We start from the raw sequence: 23,031 nt of genomic DNA, 5'->3' as shown, positions 1-23,031 counted from the left end.
CCAATCAAAACCATCCACATACACGTAACATTTTTACTATTTTGCACTTTTACTTCCTGTTGATAAATTCGTTCAAAATGTAAACATGGCTAAATTACAGTCGTCAAATATTTTCTGTGAAATTCATCAAAAACCATCAATGATGAACACACACAGTGAAAGACAGTCATTGGACGAAAGAAAACCAATTTCGACTACAATCTACGTTGTTGGAGTTGCCTTTGTGTGCTTTGTGTCATGGATTTTAGTCAACTTAAAATTGATCACGACCTACACAGGACTGGGAAGGGATACCGCTTCTCACGAAATGTTGAATTTTGGGGAAAGAAGACTTCGTTTTCCGGTTTTATCACATATAAAACCTCCAACAACGGAGACAGAAGCATGTAAGGCCTAACTTTTCAGCTAATATTACCGAACATATAAAAACAGACGAGTTCATTCATACTAGCTCATACCGTGAATACTTTTAGCAACCAACAGCAACATTTAAATTTCTACATCATTTTCTGATCATAAATTTCATCGAAAGATTTGTTCAAACAATCAGCAACTGTTGATTTTTCTTTTTTATTGCACATAACAATCATCCAACATTGTTTTAGTGATCCTCAATGGAGAAGCTCTTGCTGCTCTTCATATGGCCTTAAAAATGAACGAGGAAGGGAAATCTGGAAAGGCTTTGAAACTCTTCCAACAAGCACTAAAACTTTCACCTAGCAATGCAGATATTTTGAATGCATATGGTGAATTTCTTGAGCATGAGAAACTTATTGAAGCTGAGCATCTTTATACAAAAGCACTGATCAATAACCCATCACATAGCCAAGCTTTAGAAAACAGACAGAGGACATTTCCAATGGTTCAGAAATTGGACCAGGATATGCTGTCTAGGATTGATGATAAACGTTATAAACTGTATGAAATACCAGAGGAGAATGCTGCTTTGCAGCGAGCAATGAAGGAGGCCTACTATCAACATATACATCATACCACTGCCATTGAAGGGAACACTATGACATTATCCATGGCAAGATCAGTAGTAGAAACAAAAATGGCAGTGAATGGAAAAAGTGTATTAGAACATAATGAAATTCTTGGTTTAGATGAAGCCCTTAAATATATCAATACAACATTAGTGCAAGAGACACACAGCATCTCAGTTCAAAACATAATTGAAATACACAGACGTGTGCTAGGGCATGCACATCCAATGGAAGCTGGTCAGTTTAGAAGCACTCAGGTATATGTGGGCAATCATGTTCCACCTCATCCAACTGATGTTGAACAGTTTATGGATGAGTTTGATTCCTGGCTTGAATCACCTAATATTCGCAAATTTCATGCAATAGAATTTGCAGCCCTAGCTCATTACAGACTTGTCTATATTCACCCATTTACAGATGGCAATGGTAGGACAGCTCGTTTACTTATGAATTTAATTCTGATGAAGGCAGGTTTTCCACCTGTAACAATCAAAGTGTCAGAAAGACATGACTATTATGCTTGCTTACAAGATGCCAATGGTGGAGATGTGCGTCCATTTATACGATTTGTTGCAAAATGTGCTGAAAGGACTTTAGATGAATATCTCTCAGCAACAACAATATATCCAGTAAAATATTATAATGACAGAACGCTTGATTACTCAAGTCACCTTAGAAAATTAGATACCTATACTCTTACCAGATAAACACTCATAGAGATTATATTATTCAGGTCCCACAAAGTGTACATCATTATTAAAAACAGTATTGTTTAAAGTTTGCTATCATAGAAAATTAGAAATGTGTTTGGTTATTTGGATGAACTTAAATAGCATCTAGTAGACAAGTGTTGAATGTATTCAATGGATAACTTTAAAGACAAATTCTATCTACTCCCCTACTAACCAGACATGGAGTTTCAATTCTGTAATATATTTTATAATAAATATTGGCATATGGGAAACATACAGTTCACATGGAATGCATATAGGACCAGTAAGTCATAAAAATACATTAAATAATCTGAAACGAGTGGCACTGTTTGAAATACACTCGAGTACACAGGCTTGAAATCAGGTATATCTGAGTACATAGGTTTTAAATCAGGTACACATGAGTACATAGGTTTAAAATCAAGTACACCTGAGTACATAAGTATTATGAACCATTTTTTGGGCAATTACACAATTCCACGTGTGAATAGTATTATTCACACATGTTTTATGTTGAACAACCGATGTTAACATTGGCAAGAGCATAATGACAAGTAGATAAATCCAGTAAGGTAATACAGGGGTGCTATTCATTGGCCAAAACCATAAACCTCTTCGTACACCATCTCTCAAGTGATGTGTTATGACCGAGACAGTTACCATGAAGGGTAATATCGATAAAGATGCATAATTGTAGGACAAAATACTGACCAAAGGTAATAATGGGATAAGGATGGATGTTGAATGTAGGGGTGGCCTGGATGACAAAGACAAGACCTCCTAATACGAAAAACAAACTTTTAATCAAAGTAAAAAATTGACAGAGTGCTGCAGAGCACAGTAAAGTGGGTGATGTTGCAATTTAGGTAGAAATAGCTTTAATATTTGCTGTCAAATGATATTTACAACATAAAACCTCAAACCTGTAAACTGAAGGATTTTGCCCAGAAGAAATGATCAATATCCACAGCCGAAGCAAGAACACCGCATCCAATTCCCTGAATAATACCACGACGACTCACACCAACAGTAGCCAACCAAGATAAGCAGGCAATGAATGCATGACCAAAATTGTCAAGAAGCGCCCTAATATAGGGTTCAGTGTTGATCCACGAAATCTTCATGGCCTCGTCAAACATAAGACACGAAAGCAGCAGTAAAATATAGGGTAAACCAACTTGAAACGAAAAAGTCTTCAAATAATTCAACATGTCTTGTAGATTTGATTAACTTCATGTAATACTAAATCAAACACTCAAAACAGTGTGCCAGCCAATCCTTCTTGTGTCCAACACTCGATCACCTAGATACCATCATGGTACCGTTTACGAATATACCTTCCTGCGTATCGGAGTAATTTGTCTCGCTATCAAATCATCTTCCATGAATAAAATAGACGAAGATGTTCGACTTGATTTTGGAGACGAGCAAAGTCATGAATAATTAAACTATCTTCCTGCTCTGACTTATTTTTCCTCAAGTTAAACAACAGTGAGTAATTTAACATGGATTTCCCATTGTCATAACATTCATTTTGACAGCTATTTAGCAAAAGAAATGCCGAGCTTCATGCACCTAGTTTGCTTCGCTGTTCATTATACCATTCGGACAATTTTTGTTGCATATTCATCTTGATGATGCAAATCACTTTTTTTCCAGAGTTTGGTAAACATTTTAAGCCTTCATAATATAAACGATTTGCATGAGCAAAACGTGAAAATTGTTGATGAAGCATTATCAAGCAAGAATATATTTCAGCCGTTATTATTTTAAATTAATTTAATGTGCGCTATGCAGCTTGTATGCCGGATTGCGCCAAGTTTTGGATCGTCATTTTCTTGCTATTCTAACGTGCAATCTGTAATTCGAGTTTCGCCATATTTTTGACCGTAATTTTCTTACATGTTTTTAAATGTAGATCGTCCAGGTTGGTATAGTCCTGAGAAGGACTGTTTTTGTTGTTGTTGACTGACGTTTCGACAACCTTAGCGGTAGTCATCTTCAGAGTCAAAAAAATCTCTTTTGACTCTGAAGATGACTACCGCTAAAGTTGTCGAAACGTCAGTCAACAACAACAAAAACAGTCCTTCTCATGACTATACCAACCTGGACGATTTACATTTACAAACATGTAACGATACTCCCGGGTTCAAACCATTTACGTAATTTTCTTGTTAATTTTATCCTTATCCAGGTGATCAAAAGAATGAAAACCCGGCATCGGACATTTGTAACATTTGACTTGTAAACCGTTTTGGTTCTTTTACTTTTTACAATGATAATCTTACATTACACGTCACATAGAAGATTTCGCCAATGTAATGTTTTGACCGCAAAAAGCACTGCACTATGCATAAAACCGGAAAAAACAACAGGAATTAAATGAACAACTCATTTTGTTATATTAGTCAACCAATGTCCAATCATCTTCCTTTTAGTGTTGATAACCTGTATTTTAAGTACAACACCACAAACCTGAAACGTCGTCTTTGGTCTTCATTTGTAGATTGACGTAATCCTCAACTGATTAATCTAAGATTGTTTTGTCGAAATCCACCACAACGATTATGTACATCCATAAAAACCATAAAGTGCATGTAATCTACGATAGCCGTGAGTTAATCTGATGACTATGTTTTTGATCAACGACAACTATGATTAAATCTGACAAACATTATGTAGTGCATGAATCATAATGCGCCACCGTTGCTCTCTTTGTTTACTACAAAACAAATGAAAGGTTCAAGATAACACGAAATTCTCCAAAATGTACGAATGTTTAGACTGAGACCTTATAATCAATTATATCATAAATTTTATGGCGAAAACTTATAAATTCTTTGTAATTTCGATTTATTGGCAAAATTCTGTAAAAACAGTTAATAACTTTTAATAACAACTTTTTTAAAATGTTCTCTACTTTGAACTAATTTATTCAAACGTCAGAATGAAAGTTTTTGCCTGTACCCCACTTCTCTCTTCGGTCAAAACTTTGTTTATATAATAGTCAAGCTGGTTAGTTTTGCATAATTTGTGTCCAGTTTCTTTATTTTCACGCGGAACAAAAAAGGCGCCAATTTCGTTGAAAGTCCAAGGTCCAACAAGAACCATCCTTTTCATATTTTTCAAATATCTTCAAAGTTTGTGCTTAAAAGCACACTTTTTACCAACAAAAATCAACCCAAGGAATAGGACATGTCCTGCTTATCACTCATTTTGCAACTGTGTCACTTACCATTGAAAATTTTGTTCATATTTTTGCGTTGAAACGAGAAAGATGTCTGTCGCACAAGTTGGTTGTTGAAAATATATCGATTCACAAATACATGTTTAAAGTAAGAATATTCAACAAAATTTCACTTCAAAACATTCAAAATACTGGCAGTACGCTACACACTGATTTAAAACCGAAAGACAAACTTTGAAACACACAAACTTGTCGTTTTTGTACTGACAAGCTTCTCTGGCAAAGTAAACACAACGGTGAAGATACGAAACGCCGAATGGCACAAAAATAACCGATGAAAAGATTTTCAAGTAAAACAATATGTAACTATACATCAAACAAGCCTTTTGCCATCAAATTTATCGACATTTGAAATTCTCTTTCAAATAATTTAATAAAAATTTTACAAACCTTCCTTTCTCTTTCGACTCTTGGGGCATCTGGCTGTTGGAAAAGTGATTGACGTTCATTTGGTCGTCTGATTTCATTGGCTGATTTCTATGAGATACTAGCATTGTTGCAGGATAAATTTTTTCGAGCTCTGATTGGCTAAAATATGAAATAATTTATTCCAGATTTGATCCCAGCTGAGAAGATGGTACTCAGTGCTTTTTTTACATGTTTCTTTGAAATGAAGATGATTTACATATTTCCGGGGGTTTTTCTGGCCAACAGTGAAATCATTGCGCTTTTGCCGTTGTAGAAGGTTTTGCACACTGAATAGACTCAAGAAATTGTACTCTAAAAGTTGAACTGAAAGAATTTAACTCCGTCAAGTAGATGTGAAGCGGTGCTTGTTTAAATGTCAGTAATGAATGACTTGAAAATTGATATTTTTGTCAAATTTGGCAATTTCTAAAACTCAAAAAGTTAGCGGTGCCAATTTTTCAACAAAATACTACAATACCAAACAATTTAACAAAAGCATGATTGTTGTGAATGGAGCACACTTTTAAAAATCTCTAATACTAAAGTACTAAAGTAACCCTTCCCTCCCCCCCCCTCCAATAAAAACCATTGTTAATCCGTCCATGCAATACAATGAATAAACTAAGCCTTAAACAATGCGATAAACCTTGAACACGAGTGATTCATTTCCTAAAACACGAATATGTCAAAAATTTGCACATAAATTTATTGATACAACTTTGAAATATTCTTGTGTTATAAATAAATTTTATAAATCAATATAAATTATTCGTTTCGGCTGATAAAGATAAATTAATAAGTAGATAAATGCATGTGTTTTATGTACATTATTGTCAGGGGAGTGTATAGAAAAACAAGAGCGATATCGAATAGTATATTGGCCATTCTATACAAATTATATAGTTACGATATACATAAAATAAATATTTTAGTCATTTACAAAATATTTCTACTTATCTTTAAACATGATATATTCCCTTTAACTGTTCGTCCAAAACATCTGTAGGTTTCCAAACACGAACAAGACGATCACTAAAATTCATAAATATTAGGGAATATTCACCGAACATTAGAGATGTTAAAATGTAAGAAAACAGTAATTGTGAAGATTTTGTTAAAGAGTAATTTATAAATATTTGTACAGGTTTATTACCTTGATGCAGTAAACAAGAAAGATGAATTTGTAGCAATAGCATTGATGGGATGCCGATGTGCTTTAATTTCACCTAAGGCATAAAAAAACAATTTAATAACTTACATTTTCATGTAAAATAGCAAATTACTTTGAAAATATACACAGTTGATTTCTACAATTAATACAAAGTTATTCTTTGAAATCCTATAGTTTTTCATGACTAATCGTCATAAAAACATATTTTTCTTTGCTAGTAGATGAAGATTAACCCATTCCTTCAACTTTTCAAACAAATAGCAACAAAACAGCAACTCTCTCCATTCTTCTACTCCAAACTCGTGAACTCACCAATTTCCTGACAGGTTTCAGGCTCCCACAACTTTAGTATACCACCACGGCAACCGCTGACCAAAACATTGTGCGAACGCAAAAAGTCTAGAGAACAAACCCAGTCCTTGTGAGCGGATATGCGATTCTGAAAGACAAAAAAAGGACGCATCAATCAACTAAGGCAGACATGAAACAACCTTACAAACAAAGGCCAACGTTATATAAGAATGCATAATTTGTTCTCGTTCATATAATGTTGACGTGTAAATACAGATTTTTGAAATACACAAAAGCTAAACGTCTACTCTGATCCGATAGAAAATGTTGGCAACATTTTCTTTTATTGATATACTGGCGTGGATCAATAAATTCTACTTTATGCTCCACATTTTATGTTTTGTTTCGATTAGTTAACGCTTTACTAACTTGTTGAACTCGTTGTGAGGAAAAGTCCCATTTCTTGATGCTGTTGTCACGTGATCCACTGAACAAATTATTTCCCTCTAGAGCAAGGGACTGGACGCCATCATAGTGAGGTGGTTCAAATGTCTGTATTGGATTCTGTAAAAAGACAATGACTTGTTAGCTTATGACATTTCTCACAGCGCCTATTTTCTTGCATAATCCTTATCGTCCAGGAGAGGCTCTGGTCGCAAGACTCAAATGGACAAACACTTTCCTGTTACTTAAATATTAGAAAATCATAACCTGAGTTCCAGACAACGAGCCACGAAGTTCAAACATCTGCGAGCAAAGAGAAAAAGATATGATAAATTGATGTGTCTCGAACAATATAAAGAACAATATAAAATAAAATAACCTTAATGTAATGATCTCTAGATCCAGTCAACATCAAGAATGGTTCTTTTTTCCCCAGTAAAAGTAAAGACATAACATGTCCAGTGTGTCCGCCCAACTTCCCAATCATTTGATAACTGAAAATAAGAATAAATCACTCAAACAAATAATTTGATGAATAATACTTATGTTTTGGTTCTACGGAGACATCAATGAATAGACGAAAGAAATATATTTACTTTTTAAGATCCCATATTTTTACATTGTTACCATTAGCAGCAAAAGCAAGACGACCAGAATGATCAACTGTTAGATCATTTATAGTGGAATCATTTGACATCATACCACACATTATGCTTTTTATACATTTGGCAGGAGGCAATCGAATGTCCCATATCTTCAAAAATATAAAAAAGGAAATGAAGTTTTTGAACTTTTCTTTCAGTACTACAGTCGAAAATACATAATTTTTCCTCATTTCAAATATTTGCATGATGGACTTTTCAATTTAATTGCATGATTTGTGGATTTGTGAACAACTTTTCAAAGAACTTCGAAACATTTATTTGAAAATAATCTGTTGCAAATCGCCATAACAAACAGGATAGAACTTACGAAGGAAATTGGCGTCGTCAGAGTTTTGTCTGTACTAAATGAACAAGACCTTATCCTTAGGTAAAGTTGCAATATAATTTATCTAAGATATGTCAACTCATCAATTAAAAGAGCAGTTTAGAACATGCACTCTTCTCTCGTTTCCTTAAGTCATTTCACGAAATCGTAGAAGGAATATTGCTTCAACTCACCTTAATAATATTCTGAGAAACGCTAAACAAGCGTCTGGTCTCATAGCAATACTTTATTGAGGTTACATCGCGTTTATGTTGTGCTAAAGACATTGTTTCTTCTCCTGTTTTAAGATCCCAAATCTTGACAGTACGATCTATATCAACACATTGTATATTTTGTTAATTTTAGCATATGCCATCACTGTTATAACAATTTACGTAGTAATATAAATCACACCTTTGGATCCCGTAAACATCATAGTTTCACTGACACATACACAGAGTACGGCTGAATTGTGTCCAGTAGAAGCGTAAACACAGACCATGGTGCCTGGTCTTCCTGTGGGTGGTTTTACAGGTAACATACGCCCTCTGAAGCAGAAACAAAACACAGATAAATAAACGATTGTTTTGTAGAGTCTGTCTTTTAAAGAAACGTACGTGTTTGGATTGGCATCTTGTGGTAGCGTACTAGTTAATCTTGAGAAAACATTTTCTGCATCATTTCTATAATAAAGTAAAAGGTTACTCATCAATGACGGAGTTTACAAATCAATATGAGCTGGTGAAAGACGGTATTTATTGTATTTTTAAAAGTTTGTTGCAATTTTAATAATTAAAACTGATTTAAAATCAACATTTATATTTGTGTGATATTATTAAAATTGGAAACAACAGAGGACAAGTTTATGCAAACAGATGTCTTCAGTAGTTGATCTATATATATTTATAGCAATTTTTACCTTGAACCACGTCTGAATAACGATATTCCAAATCGTCTTTTTCCTCTTTAAACACCAAATGAAGTATTTTGTTATTTTCGGTTATGTTTTGTTATGTAAAATAAACATTTTAGTACGTGTTTCAGTTGTAGAAGATTTAATTCTATCGTTAATTCAAACATGTTGTTGAGATACTATGATGTATTGTAATGAAATTACTTCACCGGAAACAATACAAGAATTCATAAACAAAAAAATACTAACTGTCCATTGCTCATCTTTCCTTTATCTTCAAATGACCTGCGCTGAAGCGTTGGAGAGGTGGGTTGGGATCGAGACTCGGTAGATGTCGTCATACTAGCACTAGAGAGAGGAGCCTTTGGCCGTAGAAAGTTTCGTGCTGACCTTGATTTAAAAGTGCCTCGTATGAAGGAGGTTGAGAACGAGCTGGTGACAGACTGGGGACGATCTTGCGGGACACTTGTGGTTACTGTAGGTACATCCAATGAAGGAGGGGCCATTAAGTTGCCATCGGGTGATTCTTTAGATTTTCTAGTTTTCTCTAATTGTAAAAGTTCATGTTTAAGATCAAAGGGATTGACAGCGTCTTTCGTTATAGGCTGAGCACTGGTTTCGTCATCTTCTATGATGTCAGAAAATACAGGTAGTTTGGACTCATGTTTCTCAAGTCTTGGGGCACGTAAGAGTTCCTTTTGTGTTGAACTCCGACGTCGTGACTGAAATTTTGAATAAAAAATCACATATAGCAAACACTTTATTAACAATGTGTTTCTATCATCATTTTGTATTCACCTTTTCTTTTAACGACTTGTTAGAATTTCCTTTGTTCCTACAAAATAAAACGAAAATGACCAACGATAATGTGAATAATTTCTATAATTTATGTAACATTAACTCACCCGTATGGATTAATGTCATCTTTCATGAATGCAATAAATTCAGATTTGCTCTGAAAAAATTTTTAAATTTAGAATATTGAAATTACTTTCCTTTGATTTTAAAGTAGGTGTTAGTTCATGCAGCAAAATCGTATATTTTTCGTGCAATGTATAATCTCTAAATAAAATACATGAAAAAAAAGAGTGTGGAAGAAGGTTTAAATGTTTTACCATAAAAGAAGTACTGCCTTGAGTAACAAAGTTAGTCATTTCCTGTTCATCAACAGTCTCCTCTGAAACTTTATGATCTTTTGTATTGTTTGATACGTCATCTGAACTTGGAGTACGAAGTAAATTTAATAAAAGATCTTGTTGAAGATCATTATGCTGACGTAATGCTTCTAATTTTGCTTCTACTTCTTTAATTGTGACATCTTTAGATACAGTCTCACGACTCTAAAAAATAAAACCCACAAGTATTTAAAGTAGGTTTTAGTGTAGAAAATTTTAATGCAACTACAAAATATCTAAAGATTACCAATTCAATAGTTTTGCTCAAGAAATGTTCCATAAGTAGACGTGCTTCATGAGCTGAACATTTTGTGATTATTTCAGTAATATCAGTGGTTTCACCGTCATCCTCACAAAGATACAACAAAAATTATAAAGATTTTAAATGGACAAATCTTTATAAAATATACTCGTACAATCAAACTGTCTTATGATGCACAGCTTTTTAACCTTCACCATTGTCTTACCTCGAGATCGGCAATTTCCGTTTGTGCTTCGGTAATGTTGTCTTGAATATATTCAAGATTTGCCTTGAGTGCATCCAGTTGTTCATTGAGATCTTTTGTTACATTTTCGTCCTACACAAAGAGAAAGTTTTGGATATTTCAAATAAAAATGAAATATATAAAAGAAAGAAAGAAAAACTATTGTGTGACATAAAGTATATGTCTGTCGTTACATTTCCAGTGTTTGCTTCAAGTAACATAGTGTTACAATTTTCGATCTTTTTACTCAATTCATCTCTATCTTTTATCCAACGATCCATATCACTCTCCATTGAAGAAACAGTTTGACTGTGCACCACAATTCTTTCAATCTGTAGCAAAAAAACCCCATTGATATACAGCCGTTATTTCGACGGAGTTAAAGGATTACTTCAAAAGATTGTGTGTAAAATAACTAAAGGTTATACAACAGCACTAGGGTAAAAACATGAACATCAATCATAGAAAGTTCTTCATTACATTTTAACTAAAGCAGTAAAAGAAGAGCTATATTCAACCAATAATCATGTACAATTTAAACAATAAATAGTCATAAAAATATAACCTTTTTCTCAATTGTTTCCCAAGTCTTTTTGATCTGGGTAGAAGACAGCCTTTTTCGTGGACTTTGCGTCGTTATCACTGGGCCTCGCGAGTTCGTGAATACACCTGCTACACGTGTGTTTCTTGCAACACCATTAACACGCTCTGATCTATCTACGTGCTGGACTTCAACACCAGTTCCAGAGACGACCATAGTAGCGGTTGATGAGAGTGAGATCTCAGGGACGGATGAAACAGGATTCAATTTTCGTTGCTTGCCAAGTTTGCCAGAAATTGGTTTATGTTGCTGGCGTAATTGTTTCACCTGAGACCAACAGGAGTAATTTAACTTTCTACAATTTACTTATTTTTATTAATTTCTTTTTATAATGACAAGCACAAACCTCTTCCTGTTTTCGTTTCAACACAAGTTCTCGTTGTTTTTTTTCTGACTCCATGTTTTTGATTTGGATTTCTCGTTTTCGACTTTCTTTTTTAAGTTGTGATATTTGTCGTTCACGTTCTGCTTCACGTTTCTTGCCCTTTGCTACTTCCTCCTTCATTTGTCGTATCAATTTCACTTTGGTTTTTTTCAGTTCGTCCAGATCTCGCGCCAAATTTCTTAGTTGTGTTTCATTTTGCGTCTTAGTTCTCATGAGTCTGTTATGTTCTTTCTTGGCAGACTGTAATTTCTTCAATTCATCCTTGAAATTATTAATCTTCTTTTCATAATCTGTTTTTACTTTTGCACTCCTCTGTTCGGCTTCCTTATCATGTTCATGTATCGTCTCGAGGACCCTATCACGCTCGTTCTCAGTTTCTTTAATCTTGCGTTCAAGCAAGCTTAGTTTTTCTTCATAATGCATCTTCATGCGGTTCAATCTTTTCTGACTGCTCTCAAGTTCTTCAATAAGTTTTTGCTTAATGCTGATCTCAGTTGACAAGTCGGCAAGACCTTCACGAAGAAGCTCTTTGTCTAATTGAAAATACTGATGATTATTAACATGCACTTGTTTCCTTTATTTAGCTAATTGATCGGAGTTTTGAATAGAGCAACTTCCACAAAGATATTTAAATTTACAGCTTAAGTGTAAGTTATCTACAAAAGTGAGGATTTTAGCAATGCGATATTTGACTTGAAAAATTGAGAAATTCTTCATTAAACAGACACTACAAAAAAATTTTGATGTAAATCCCCAATGTATATAAACTTACTTTTATTCTCTTGCCTTTCGCCGCGTTCTATTTCTTCGTCACCATCTTCACTTTCAGATGAAGAACTTTCCGCGATCTTGTCAATTTCTTCCTCGTTCTGAAAAAAAAATTTAATCGTGAGAGAAGAATCATCAATGCAATTGGTTATCAATAAATGAACAACAGAGAACAACAGACATTACACTACCTAAAATATAAAATAAGATAACGTGTGTCAGTGTAGGTAATGATGAATGTACAACAATATATAATTTATATGGGAAACCACAAGTCTGTTAGTTGATTGAAATCGCAACAATAAAAATTCAAAATTCTCTAAAATGATTCATGCAATAAATAATTAATATAGGGCAGAAAAATCACAAAACAAAAACATCTGTCTCATTTAAAGAAGACTCGAGGCCGGTGGCTGCTACGACATAAACTCTTCAAAATTAATTCTCCACCTTTGGGAAATAAATATTATCGCCAGGTTTACATTGGAAAAGACCTGTCAGATGTTGTTGGTGAAATTTGCTTTACAAAAGTCAAAAAATAAGATAAAAAGAGTGGTAATATATTGAAAATATCTTCTTAATCCACGCCTTTAATTGTTGTTTTAAATAGGTAAAGATATAAATAAAACCAAACTCTACGCCAATTTTGAGCTATAGCAAAACAGGATTAAAGGAAAAGAGCCACACACAAAGATTCCTTTGAAGACTAAATACTAAAGTTGGAAAAGAAAAAACGACAAGCGGTGATAATCGATCAATGTAGGTAGGTGGAGAGAAAAATATGGAATAAATTATAAAGTTTTTAACTGAAGTTTAGGTAAGATTTTTATTTCAGTATTACTGGATTGAAAAGAAATGATCTTTGCAATATTATACTGAGCGCATAGCTATAAAATGTTAAGTGAAGAAACTTTGTTTAGTACAGGATAATAAGGCTTAATCTTTACTTCGTGCAAAAAAGAGGACAACTTATATAAATATGGAGTTAAAATAAAGCTTGTCTATTCAAGTTCCCCCCAGAACTTTGAATGAAAAGTTATGCTCTTTGCGTTTGGAAGAACAGGTATAAGCTTACAGAGCTGTGCAGTGCAGATAAAAGAATATTATAAGTTTCCAAGTGAAAAAGATCAGAATTGTTAATCATTGGCAGATGTTTATCTCAGTACCATCAATCTTTTATTAATGACATGACGTACTTTGTTCTTATCTAACACACGACTCATTAACATTTAATCTACAAGAAACATCGACTAAAATATTGAAAGTATCCGCCATCTAATGAGATAAGATCTCACCTCAACGTCGTCGTCGGATTGACTTTCAGCCCCAGTCTCTTTTTCACCATCGCTGCCAAGATCAACAATAGCCGAGTTCTTCTCTTGTGACGAAATATTTTTTAATTCCTAAAAAATACACAAAAGTTTTTATACAATTCAAGCTTGTGTTTTAAGACACCATTTTAAGTCTTCATACGTTATCTCGTATTTTATACAAAAAGTAGCTACAAGTTTCAAACTTTCGATGTTAAATGCAAGATGAAGAACTATGAACAAGAGAAAGATGTTCAACAAGGAGAAGGGACAACAAGAAAAACTTCTATAATATTTTACACTTTGTTGCAAAAATTAAACGTAAATTATTGTGGGGATGTCTTTCTTCTGTACAAGAAACATCTGAGACACAATAAATACTCGCCAGGTAGGTACTCTGAATACTTTATATAACAAAAGTTATGAAAAAAATAAAATATAATTGATATAACTTTATCATTTAAACAAGGACTACTGCTTGAGTTCTAATACAATCATATTTTATTTATAAATATAAATTTTACACATACTATACTACTAATGTTAGCTGTATAATTTACTACTTTACCAGCATCCATAAAACCATAGTGACATATACTTCTAACATACATTGAAACTATAACCACGTATACTACAACCATAACAACATACACTACAACCATAGCAACATATACTACAACCATAACCACGTATACTACAACCATAACCACGTATACTACAACCATAACCACGTATACTACAACCATAACCACGTATACTACAACCATAGCAACATATACTACAACCATAGCAACATATACTACAACCATAGCAACATATACTACAACCATAGCAAAATACACTACAACCATAGCAACATATACTACAACCATAACCACGTATACTATAACAAAAGCAACATACATTACAACCATAATCACACACACTACAACCATAGCAACATACACTACAACCATAGCAACATATACTACAACCATAACCACGTATACTATAACAAAAGCAACATACATTACAACCATAATCACACACACTACAACCATAGCCACATGTACTAATAACATAATCACATACACTAAAACCATAGCCACAAATTACAAACTTAGCCACATACGCAACAACTATAATCACATACACTTTAACCATAGCCCCACACGCTACAACCATAGCCACAGACTACAACAATAGCCTGCAATACACTACAACCATAATCACACCCACACACAACAACCATAATCACACACACTATAACCTTATACTACTATTTAGATACCACGTTTAATTTGAACAAACACGTTATTAGGTTAAAATATTATCATGCATAAAACGGACAAAGTAATTGTTTGGATAATAAGAATAAACCTACGGAGAACCCTAACTGTCGCTATTTTTTATTAATATATATTTTTATTCAATTAATGAACATACGTTTATATATAATATATTAGAAGAGTCCCATTTTCTTCTTCTTATAAAGTTACACTTTACTCTGAATTCAATAAATATTTATCATTTATATTAAATATTTGTATAATTTATATTGATGTGATGATTCTACTATAATAACTCTATACAACTTAGTACTCAATTTAAAGGGGAAATGTAGTTAATTCAATTCATCAATTCAAATAAACATTGATTAAATCACAGCTTCAAACACAGGTCGTCCAAATATTACAGCTCTAGCTTTAGGTTTTTCCAGTGATGATTTCCTAGGCCAAGTACCTATATAAGACTCCATGTTTATAGAATTACCAAGAACCTTCTCCATTGCATCCATAAGTTCATCAAGATCCTTCTCTAGACGATGACGTCGCTCTGGTAGACTTAGAGTTTTTGCGTCAAGCTCTAGCGACTTGGGCCGATTGTTTTGCGATGAATGTTGAACGTTAAGCATCATTTCATTGAAAATATCAATACGTGATGGAGCATTTTCCGAAGGATGACGAATGTTTTCCGAGAACCAACTCTTGTTTTCTGGTAAAATGCAAAGTGTCTCTGATATACGTCTTACGTCTTTATAAGAAGATTTCACAGCATCCACATTCCCATATTTATCCTCTTTTCTTGATCCCCACCAACTGACTGGAGAATGGGCACTAGTTACACTCAATTCACGTGATGATTTGATACGAAATACATTTGTTTGAATATCATATAGGTTGTTTTCACTGGCATTACCACAAGACATAGAGTTATGTTTGAATTCTTTGTTCACTTCACCATTAGCCTGTGCAGGCAAGTTACATCATTTTTTGTGTTCTTCTCTTGATTACTTCTCAATGTACTTGTGCTGCTGTGGTATTCACTCTTATCTAAAATACTTTGCACATTTTGGCGTCGTGAAAATCGCTGACAGGAAGAGGAATTTTGGAAGCAAAACCACAAACATAATCTCGCGTCAGACTTTCATTACGTCTATCAAATAAGATAGGTTTTGTCTGATAACTAAGCCCGCGAGCATTCAAACAATTCTTGGCTGGACTCTTTTTTGATAATAGTCTTCTGGGAACAACTTTTAATCCGTAAAGACCGTTCTTCACCTTGTTTATCCCTCGTACAATTAAATTCTCGCGTTTGAACGTTTTTCCGTGACAACGTGGCGCAGGTGTTTTAGAGCACCGCTTTTTATGGGCACAATCTCCCATGAGATCCCGCGTCACACGTGACGTAGGAATCTTACGAGATTTAAAACTTGCGCGAGATGTAGGTTTATTGTTACAAGATGATTTTTGAAATGCGTTTTTATACGTCACCTTAGCTTTCTGCATTTGAGAGTGAAGATCTTGTTTTGCGAGTTCAAGGATCGTCTCACTCTGTTCAGGTAGATCAGGAAAATTGGGTCGACCAAGACGAGAGGCTGTTGTAACTGAACGGCGAGCAACTGCAGAAGCCAACGCTTCACTTTCAAGTAGACGACTTCTGTGAAGTATGAAGATTTTCAATAATTCAGAAAGACAACAATTTTTTTGTTTTGAACAAGCAATACAGAATCAATAGAATTAAACCACCCAAACTAATTTAACGTTCTTTTGTATAGTGCCTTCTAACTATACCTTCTTAAAGAACAGATCGAAGGATTAAATTACATCAGTGTAAAAGAAAACATACCTCAATTCTTCAATTTCCTCAACATATCCAGCAATCAATTCCTCCACACCACCCTTCATATCTACGTAATATAAGGATAAAAAGTCGATGAAATTAAAAGAACATTAAACATCTACGAAGCTACTATAACATTGTAACTATATAAAATTATTTAAAATATTCAAGGAAAGAAAAAGGCACATATTTCACATAACCATACCTCCATTAAGCATTGCAACACCTTTGTTTGCCATGTACTCTGTGATTCGTTTCTTTTGCTCCTCAACTGTATGATTTAATGCCTTTATACGCATGTGTAATCTGAAAAAAAAACATAAACTTATTAAACAATCACTGCCTTACAACACTATCATCAACAACTATATTCAATGGAAAAACTAAAAATTTTCAAGCTCGTTCTTGCCAACATTTCAAAAAGATTTCATGACCATACAAGTAAAGTACAAAGTCTTTATACACTATGACCATCCAAGTAAAGTATAGAGTCTTTATATACTACAACAATACAAGTAAAGAACAAAGTCTTTATACACTATGACCATCCAAGTAAAGTATAGAGTCTTTATATACTACAACCATATCATAGTGTAATAAACACTTACTTATCATTCTCAGTTTGTAACATGGTATTTTCATGATACATATCATTGATATGTGTTTCACCTTCACCAGCAATTCTCTTTCCCTATTCATTCAACAAAAATTAAAAATACATGTGTTTAAAATACAATAAATATTATAACGTTACAATTTATTGATGATAATCAAACCTGTTTGTACTCGTTTAACTCCATTGTTAAAGCTTGAATTTCAGCTCGCAACGTTGCAATTTGTTTACTAGCTTTATCTTGATTGACAACCACCTAAACAATTACACCATCATTAATATATACAATACACTTACACTCTTCATATAATGACCATCCAATAACCTAGAAACACAAACCTTATTCTTGATGTTTCTTGCCCTGTTAGCATATTTTAAAGTGTTTAATGTCTCCATAAAATCTCGATCCGATGGACTGACGCATGCAATCATAAGAGTTTGACTAAAATATTTACAATGATGTAATGTTTTCATTGGAAAGCAACAATGAAATGTGAATTGACACAATATAATTCAGATGTAACATAATCTCTGTGTAATTTTACAATTACCTATTACCACCAAGAGAATCCTGAAGCAATCGTGTAAGCTTTGAATCTCTGTATGGAACATGTGAACCACGTTTTGCTTTATCTCCTAAAGCACTGATCACATTTCCTAATGCTAACTAAAACATTCAATATTGTAAAATTAACAACATTATTAAATGAAAAGAACAACATAGAGTATGTATCAAATTACCAAGCCACAATTAATTGAAATCCCTTCCTTAGCACGATCACCAGTTGCCCCAGTTCTCTTGAGACGCTCTGAGCCAGCAAGATCAACAAAGTTGAATTTTGCTGTCAGCATTTCATATTCGAAACCCTGTCCTTGGTTACCATTATTTAATGATTCATCATTGCTAAGCTAGAAAGAAAACATGTTTTGTTCATTTAATGACTAATTTTGAGAATTTTCCACCAGATTCACTAACATTCAAACTTGTTCGTAACATTTAGAGGTTTATTGCATTTTGTTGATTCTTACTTTCACAACACGTTGCTGTGTAATATGGAGTGTAAATATTGCATGTGATCTTGATGACTGAGCATTCATGTTTGTACTGGCTGTTGTCCTTGATAAAGCACCTTGTTGCAGACTATTCAATGTCTGAAATAAAAGAGAAATTCATGATCATATTAATTTAATGGGCAACATAGTTAGTCAACTTACAGATAGATAAGAAAATTTAAGCATGCTCTTTCGGACTTTCACAAATGCAGTTTTTCAAATGTAGCCTTACTCCTCTCCTTTAAGGGTTGCCCAGCACCCCCTCTAGATAATGTCCTCCAAGAAAAAATGTGGTCCATATACAATACCTCTTTAGCTGATGTGACTTGTTTCATAGTAACACCCACAGTATAAATACCACCATTTGAGTCTTCATGAATCTTTATGTGTTTACCAGACATTCCCTACAGTAGGGTATGATGTATTAAGTCATTAATAAAACATGATGAAATGAATATTGTCCATTTATTCTATAACCTTACTTACCCTATTTTCATTATCAAAAAGATCAATAAGTTCTTCATTGTAAAGCTGTAAAGACACGGAACACATTGAATTGCATTTTTAAACTTTCAAATAAAAAATACAAACATTTGTTTTCATTTACCTCCATAAACTGGACAGTTACTTTAAAATTTGGAGGTGGTTCACTATTTTGTTTTGCATCTTCTTGGCGTTTATCAATGCCATCAAAGAGATGGCTAACCGCTCTTGGAACAATTCCTTCATCCTCTTTACTGATGTTCACATCAAAACCAGTTCCCATTGTGTATGTTTTACCAGCACCAGTCTGTTACAATATAAAGACACATTTATGGAAATTTTTTTACAATACATTTCTCTTTTTAAAATAAATTATTTTGTTATCTAATATTGATCAACCAATGCATTTCTTTCTTTAAAATGAATTATTTTGTTATCTAATATTGATTGAGCTTTGCCTTATGTATTTTCAAGAAAGTCAAAGTTAATGTGGTTGATGGTGAACCAAAAATGAAATTTTTATAGCCCACTAATGTTCTTCTCTTTAATAATTAATGATGCAAAATAAAGTAAGAAAAAAAAGAAACAGCTTTATTTTAAAACAAGAGAAAACCTACCTGACCATATGCCAATACTGTCGCATTATAACCATCAAAACATCTACATGGATAACGAGAAGGAAAATTTTCGTTTATTCACAAAGCTTAAGTTAGTGATTTCTCACGATTTAAATCCCCAAAATGTAAACAATGATATTGGTAAAGATATTTAAGTTAAATATCCCATCAAAAACGTAATGGCTGATAAAAAATACAATACATACCCTTCTATTAAGCCTTCAATACAATCTCGATAAATTTCAAATTGTTTAGCATGAACATCAAAGACTGAATCGTATGTAAAAGCTTTGTCTTTTCCTAATACAACTTGAGGATGATTCGGTGTTACATTTGTACAAACTCGGCACATTTCAATCTTTTCAGAAGCGCTTTGAGGACGTATCCTGGCCAAAAAAAGATTTAGTTGTAGAAGATTAAAAACGAGAGCTATGTACAAGAAAACAAAGATACAAATAAACTCAAAGTGTCAATGAACCAATTTAGTTTTTCGTTTAGCTGGTGAAAACTTATATTATTTTTAACGCAACTTCACACCGGCTAAAATATTTTTGAGCTCACCATATCGGCAAACGAGAATGTACTAGCATTTCGAGACTTAAAATGGTATAAAGAATATCTATATTGAAAAAAAAATACAGAATCATTAAATAAATAAAAGTCTTTACCTCAACGCCACTTGGACGGACGTGTCCGAATCGCCAGACATTTTCAAATTAACAGAATATTTCCGAAAATTCAGCGGTTGTGAATATTTCCTCTTCGATTAGAAATTGTCTTGATTTCCTTTGCTTGCTTGCATATTTTAGCTTCAAAATAACAAATGTTTTGCACGCAAAAACTTTAAACAATTTTCATTGAAAGTCATATTGTGCAATGGCGCAAAGTTGCATTTCAGTCGCGCTAAGAATGTTCCCAAGCAAGCTATTTATTTTTTCAATTCCCTTCTTTAGTTTCTTAAACAATTCCGGCCTCTCACATCGTAAGTTAAAAGACAATACAACTTTAAAACGACTTCATAAATGACAGTTCAAATATTTAGCAAACAATCTTCAAAATGGCCGCGCCAGCTGTAAAACACGCGTGGAGGACACGTGACAAACACGAATAACGTGAATCACAAATGTCATTTAACCATATATTTCATTTCGTTTTCTTTATGTCGGTTTACTTTTGTTCATCACAGTACACCTACTGAGAATTAAGAATTCTAAGGTTGATAACACATATAATTCCTGTACAAGAATCATACTTCATTTAAACGTATTAATTCTTTGAAAAAAATACAATCAATGCCTTTGATTTAATAATACCAGTCGACAGTCGCATACGAACAAAGCACATATATACATTATCGCTGTTTTTTATCAAATCAAGAAAAAACTAGGATGAATTCCTTAGACTACAATTCCGCTGTTTTACATATTTCTTTAATATCTTATTAAATATTTAGCTAATCATAGTTCATAATTTCAGGAATGGATTGTGGAGTTTTATAAGTTGGGTGTGTCATATTTCTTGTCAACGGGAGTAAAAATTGGGAAAATTCATTTAAAAAAAACAGACCGAGTCCATATGTTCGTCAAAGGTAGATCAATTATTGACTTGTGACGAATGAAGAGATCAATAAATGGCAGTCAATGGATTTCAAAACAGCAATTATTTTGTTCCAAGATTTTTATGTTGGGTTGCCAAAAACAAACAAATACATCTTTGAATAATAAACGAGCACTTCAGAGAAATTTAATTTTTTGATTTAGGTTTATTATCCTGAAAACTAGTCCTCAGAATAAAAAGCCTTACGAAAACATATTGCTAAAAAAAAACATTCTAAGACAACGTAGTGACATCTGTTGAAAACCATCTGTTTCAGATACACATGTGCAGTCTCAATTGGCATTTTCTTTATTGCCTTTACTGCGCAGGACATAAAAAAAACTATTTATTACATACCTAGTATGACTCGGTCATCAAAATATATCCTCCTTATCTCGAGTCTTGGCATTCGTTTTTGTAATCACAACACAAATCTCCAACACATTTTATAACGAATACTGTAACAAAATGAATTGATCTCATATAGCATAGAAAATAGTTGATTCTTTGTATGATGTCCATATACTGAGAAATATCAAATAACACAGCTTTAATCTATCGTAAAACATCAAAGATTTGATGAACTTTACTGTGATTTTTTCCTTTTCCTGTGCTTAATATCAATGAAAACTTAACTTTCTCAAATAAAGTGCAAATTAGACATTATTCAAGGGCACTGTCGCCCCCCCTATAAAACTGAGGATTCCCACGCCCCTCCGTCGAGCGTGCCTGTTTCGATGCTTCAAACCAAACAGGAAACCACAATTGAACTAATTAAATACTACATCTCAAATTTCAATTCCTTTAGATGTAAAATAAAACATAATCCGAGAAAGGACATCTGGTAAACTTTAAGTCAAGTTATTAAACAAGACAATTAAAAGTGTAATACTTTGGTTTTATTTCAAAAATGAATAAAACGATGATGGTTCTGAAATAAAACAAAAATATTACACTTTTAATTGTCTTGAACTTAAGTTTACAAGATTTCCTTTTATTGGGTTATGCTTCATTTTTCATCTCAAATTTCCACAGCATTTTTTACTGTAGTATGTTGACAGGTTATTTGGTCATCATATCCACAATTTAAATGTCAAGGAGGTACGAGCTACAACACAAGAGTTGCTTAATGGTCACAGTAAACTACATTAACATCAAAATTTGACACAAGTCTTTTTCAATATTTATATTATCCATCATATTATATAATATTATACATCTTCAACATTTTAGTAGGGATGGGGATAAGTTGCAGTCATTGGAGCGAAAGGCCTGGAACAAATGCACATAATGCACACATTTATATATCGTCAATAACATTCGACATTAAAACCTCCATCAACACAATCCCATATTATTAATTGAAAGGGGCGTACACTGATCTCGCCTTTTACTGACGCCTTATCGTGTCTCCAGAACACCATTACTGTTACTTTGAATTCCTTTCAAACATACTCGACATTATCCACAAACTTTTTTTTTAACAAATGTTTGAAAAAATGTATGCATTGTTGAGCTTCTCAAGCAAATATGATGGTCGACGGAGATTTTACAAGGATTTTCGCCATCATTTAGCTTATCTGATCAAACCACGAACCTCTTCACGATCCACGTAAATTCCATCTGTCGCCTGTATGTCACCACTTTCTTAAGTCTTGAATCTTTAATGCCCAGGTGAAAATAGATAAATAGTAAAAACCA

General features: G+C 33.4%; 3 protein-coding genes and 2 long non-coding RNA genes across 6 annotated transcripts; 3 read left to right on the top strand and 2 right to left on the bottom strand.

Moving 5' to 3' along the window:
* The first annotated feature begins 56 nt into the window (after positions 1-56).
* On the top strand, positions 57-1,830 carry LOC124452865 (protein adenylyltransferase Fic-like). The gene is made up of 2 exons (XM_047003493.1): positions 57-386; positions 606-1,830. The coding sequence occupies exons 1-2, from the start codon at positions 86-88 to the stop codon at positions 1,691-1,693; spliced, it is 1,389 nt and encodes a 462-aa protein (XP_046859449.1). The 5' UTR covers positions 57-85; the 3' UTR covers positions 1,694-1,830.
* A 73-nt stretch (positions 1,831-1,903) lies between these two features.
* On the bottom strand, positions 1,904-3,087 carry LOC124452870 (transmembrane protein 267-like). Its single transcript, XM_047003501.1, has 2 exons — positions 2,623-3,087; positions 1,904-2,479 (listed from the first exon to the last, which is right to left on the bottom strand). The coding sequence occupies exons 1-2, from the start codon at positions 2,908-2,910 to the stop codon at positions 2,120-2,122; spliced, it is 648 nt and encodes a 215-aa protein (XP_046859457.1). The 5' UTR covers positions 2,911-3,087; the 3' UTR covers positions 1,904-2,119.
* A 20-nt stretch (positions 3,088-3,107) lies between these two features.
* On the top strand, positions 3,108-4,639 carry LOC124452872. Its single transcript, XR_006950901.1, has 2 exons — positions 3,108-3,190; positions 3,894-4,639. It is a non-coding gene; the product is annotated as an uncharacterized LOC124452872 (long non-coding RNA).
* A 1,396-nt stretch (positions 4,640-6,035) lies between these two features.
* Positions 6,036-22,994, bottom strand: LOC124452862 (kinesin-like protein KIF21A). 2 transcript variants are annotated; one of them, XM_047003488.1, is made up of 39 exons: positions 22,928-22,994; positions 21,688-21,788; positions 20,403-20,928; positions 19,941-20,120; positions 19,735-19,777; positions 19,242-19,424; positions 19,121-19,165; positions 18,943-19,038; positions 18,611-18,733; positions 18,323-18,490; positions 18,133-18,248; positions 17,921-18,023; positions 17,745-17,837; positions 17,577-17,659; positions 17,174-17,274; positions 16,975-17,035; positions 16,620-16,785; positions 13,852-13,959; positions 12,561-12,657; positions 11,750-12,321; positions 11,368-11,670; positions 10,997-11,134; positions 10,785-10,895; positions 10,565-10,666; positions 10,258-10,482; positions 10,048-10,097; positions 9,941-9,977; positions 9,392-9,864; positions 9,149-9,193; positions 8,847-8,912; positions 8,644-8,777; positions 8,424-8,560; positions 7,857-8,014; positions 7,640-7,754; positions 7,528-7,563; positions 7,246-7,380; positions 6,838-6,964; positions 6,508-6,580; positions 6,036-6,386 (listed from the first exon to the last, which is right to left on the bottom strand). In XM_047003488.1, the coding sequence occupies exons 3-39, from the start codon at positions 20,441-20,443 to the stop codon at positions 6,314-6,316; spliced, it is 4,917 nt and encodes a 1,638-aa protein (XP_046859444.1). In that variant the 5' UTR covers positions 20,444-20,928; positions 21,688-21,788; positions 22,928-22,994; the 3' UTR covers positions 6,036-6,313. The 2 variants fall into 2 exon arrangements, with proteins under 2 accessions (XP_046859444.1, XP_046859445.1); XM_047003489.1 differs by lacking the exons at positions 21,688-21,788; positions 22,928-22,994 and having other exon boundaries at positions 20,403-21,028.
* Positions 16,705-17,721, top strand: LOC124452871. The gene is made up of 2 exons (XR_006950900.1): positions 16,705-16,792; positions 16,904-17,721. It is a non-coding gene; the product is annotated as an uncharacterized LOC124452871 (long non-coding RNA).
* Positions 22,995-23,031: the final 37 nt, after the last annotated feature.

This window comes from Xenia sp. Carnegie-2017, unplaced genomic scaffold (assembly GCF_021976095.1).
Source record: "Xenia sp. Carnegie-2017 unplaced genomic scaffold, XeniaSp_v1 HiC_scaffold_25, whole genome shotgun sequence".
NCBI lineage: Eukaryota > Metazoa > Cnidaria > Anthozoa > Malacalcyonacea > Xeniidae > Xenia > Xenia sp. Carnegie-2017.
Note: the sequence above shows the minus strand (reverse complement) of the source record. Positions and strands in the feature narration are given on the sequence as shown.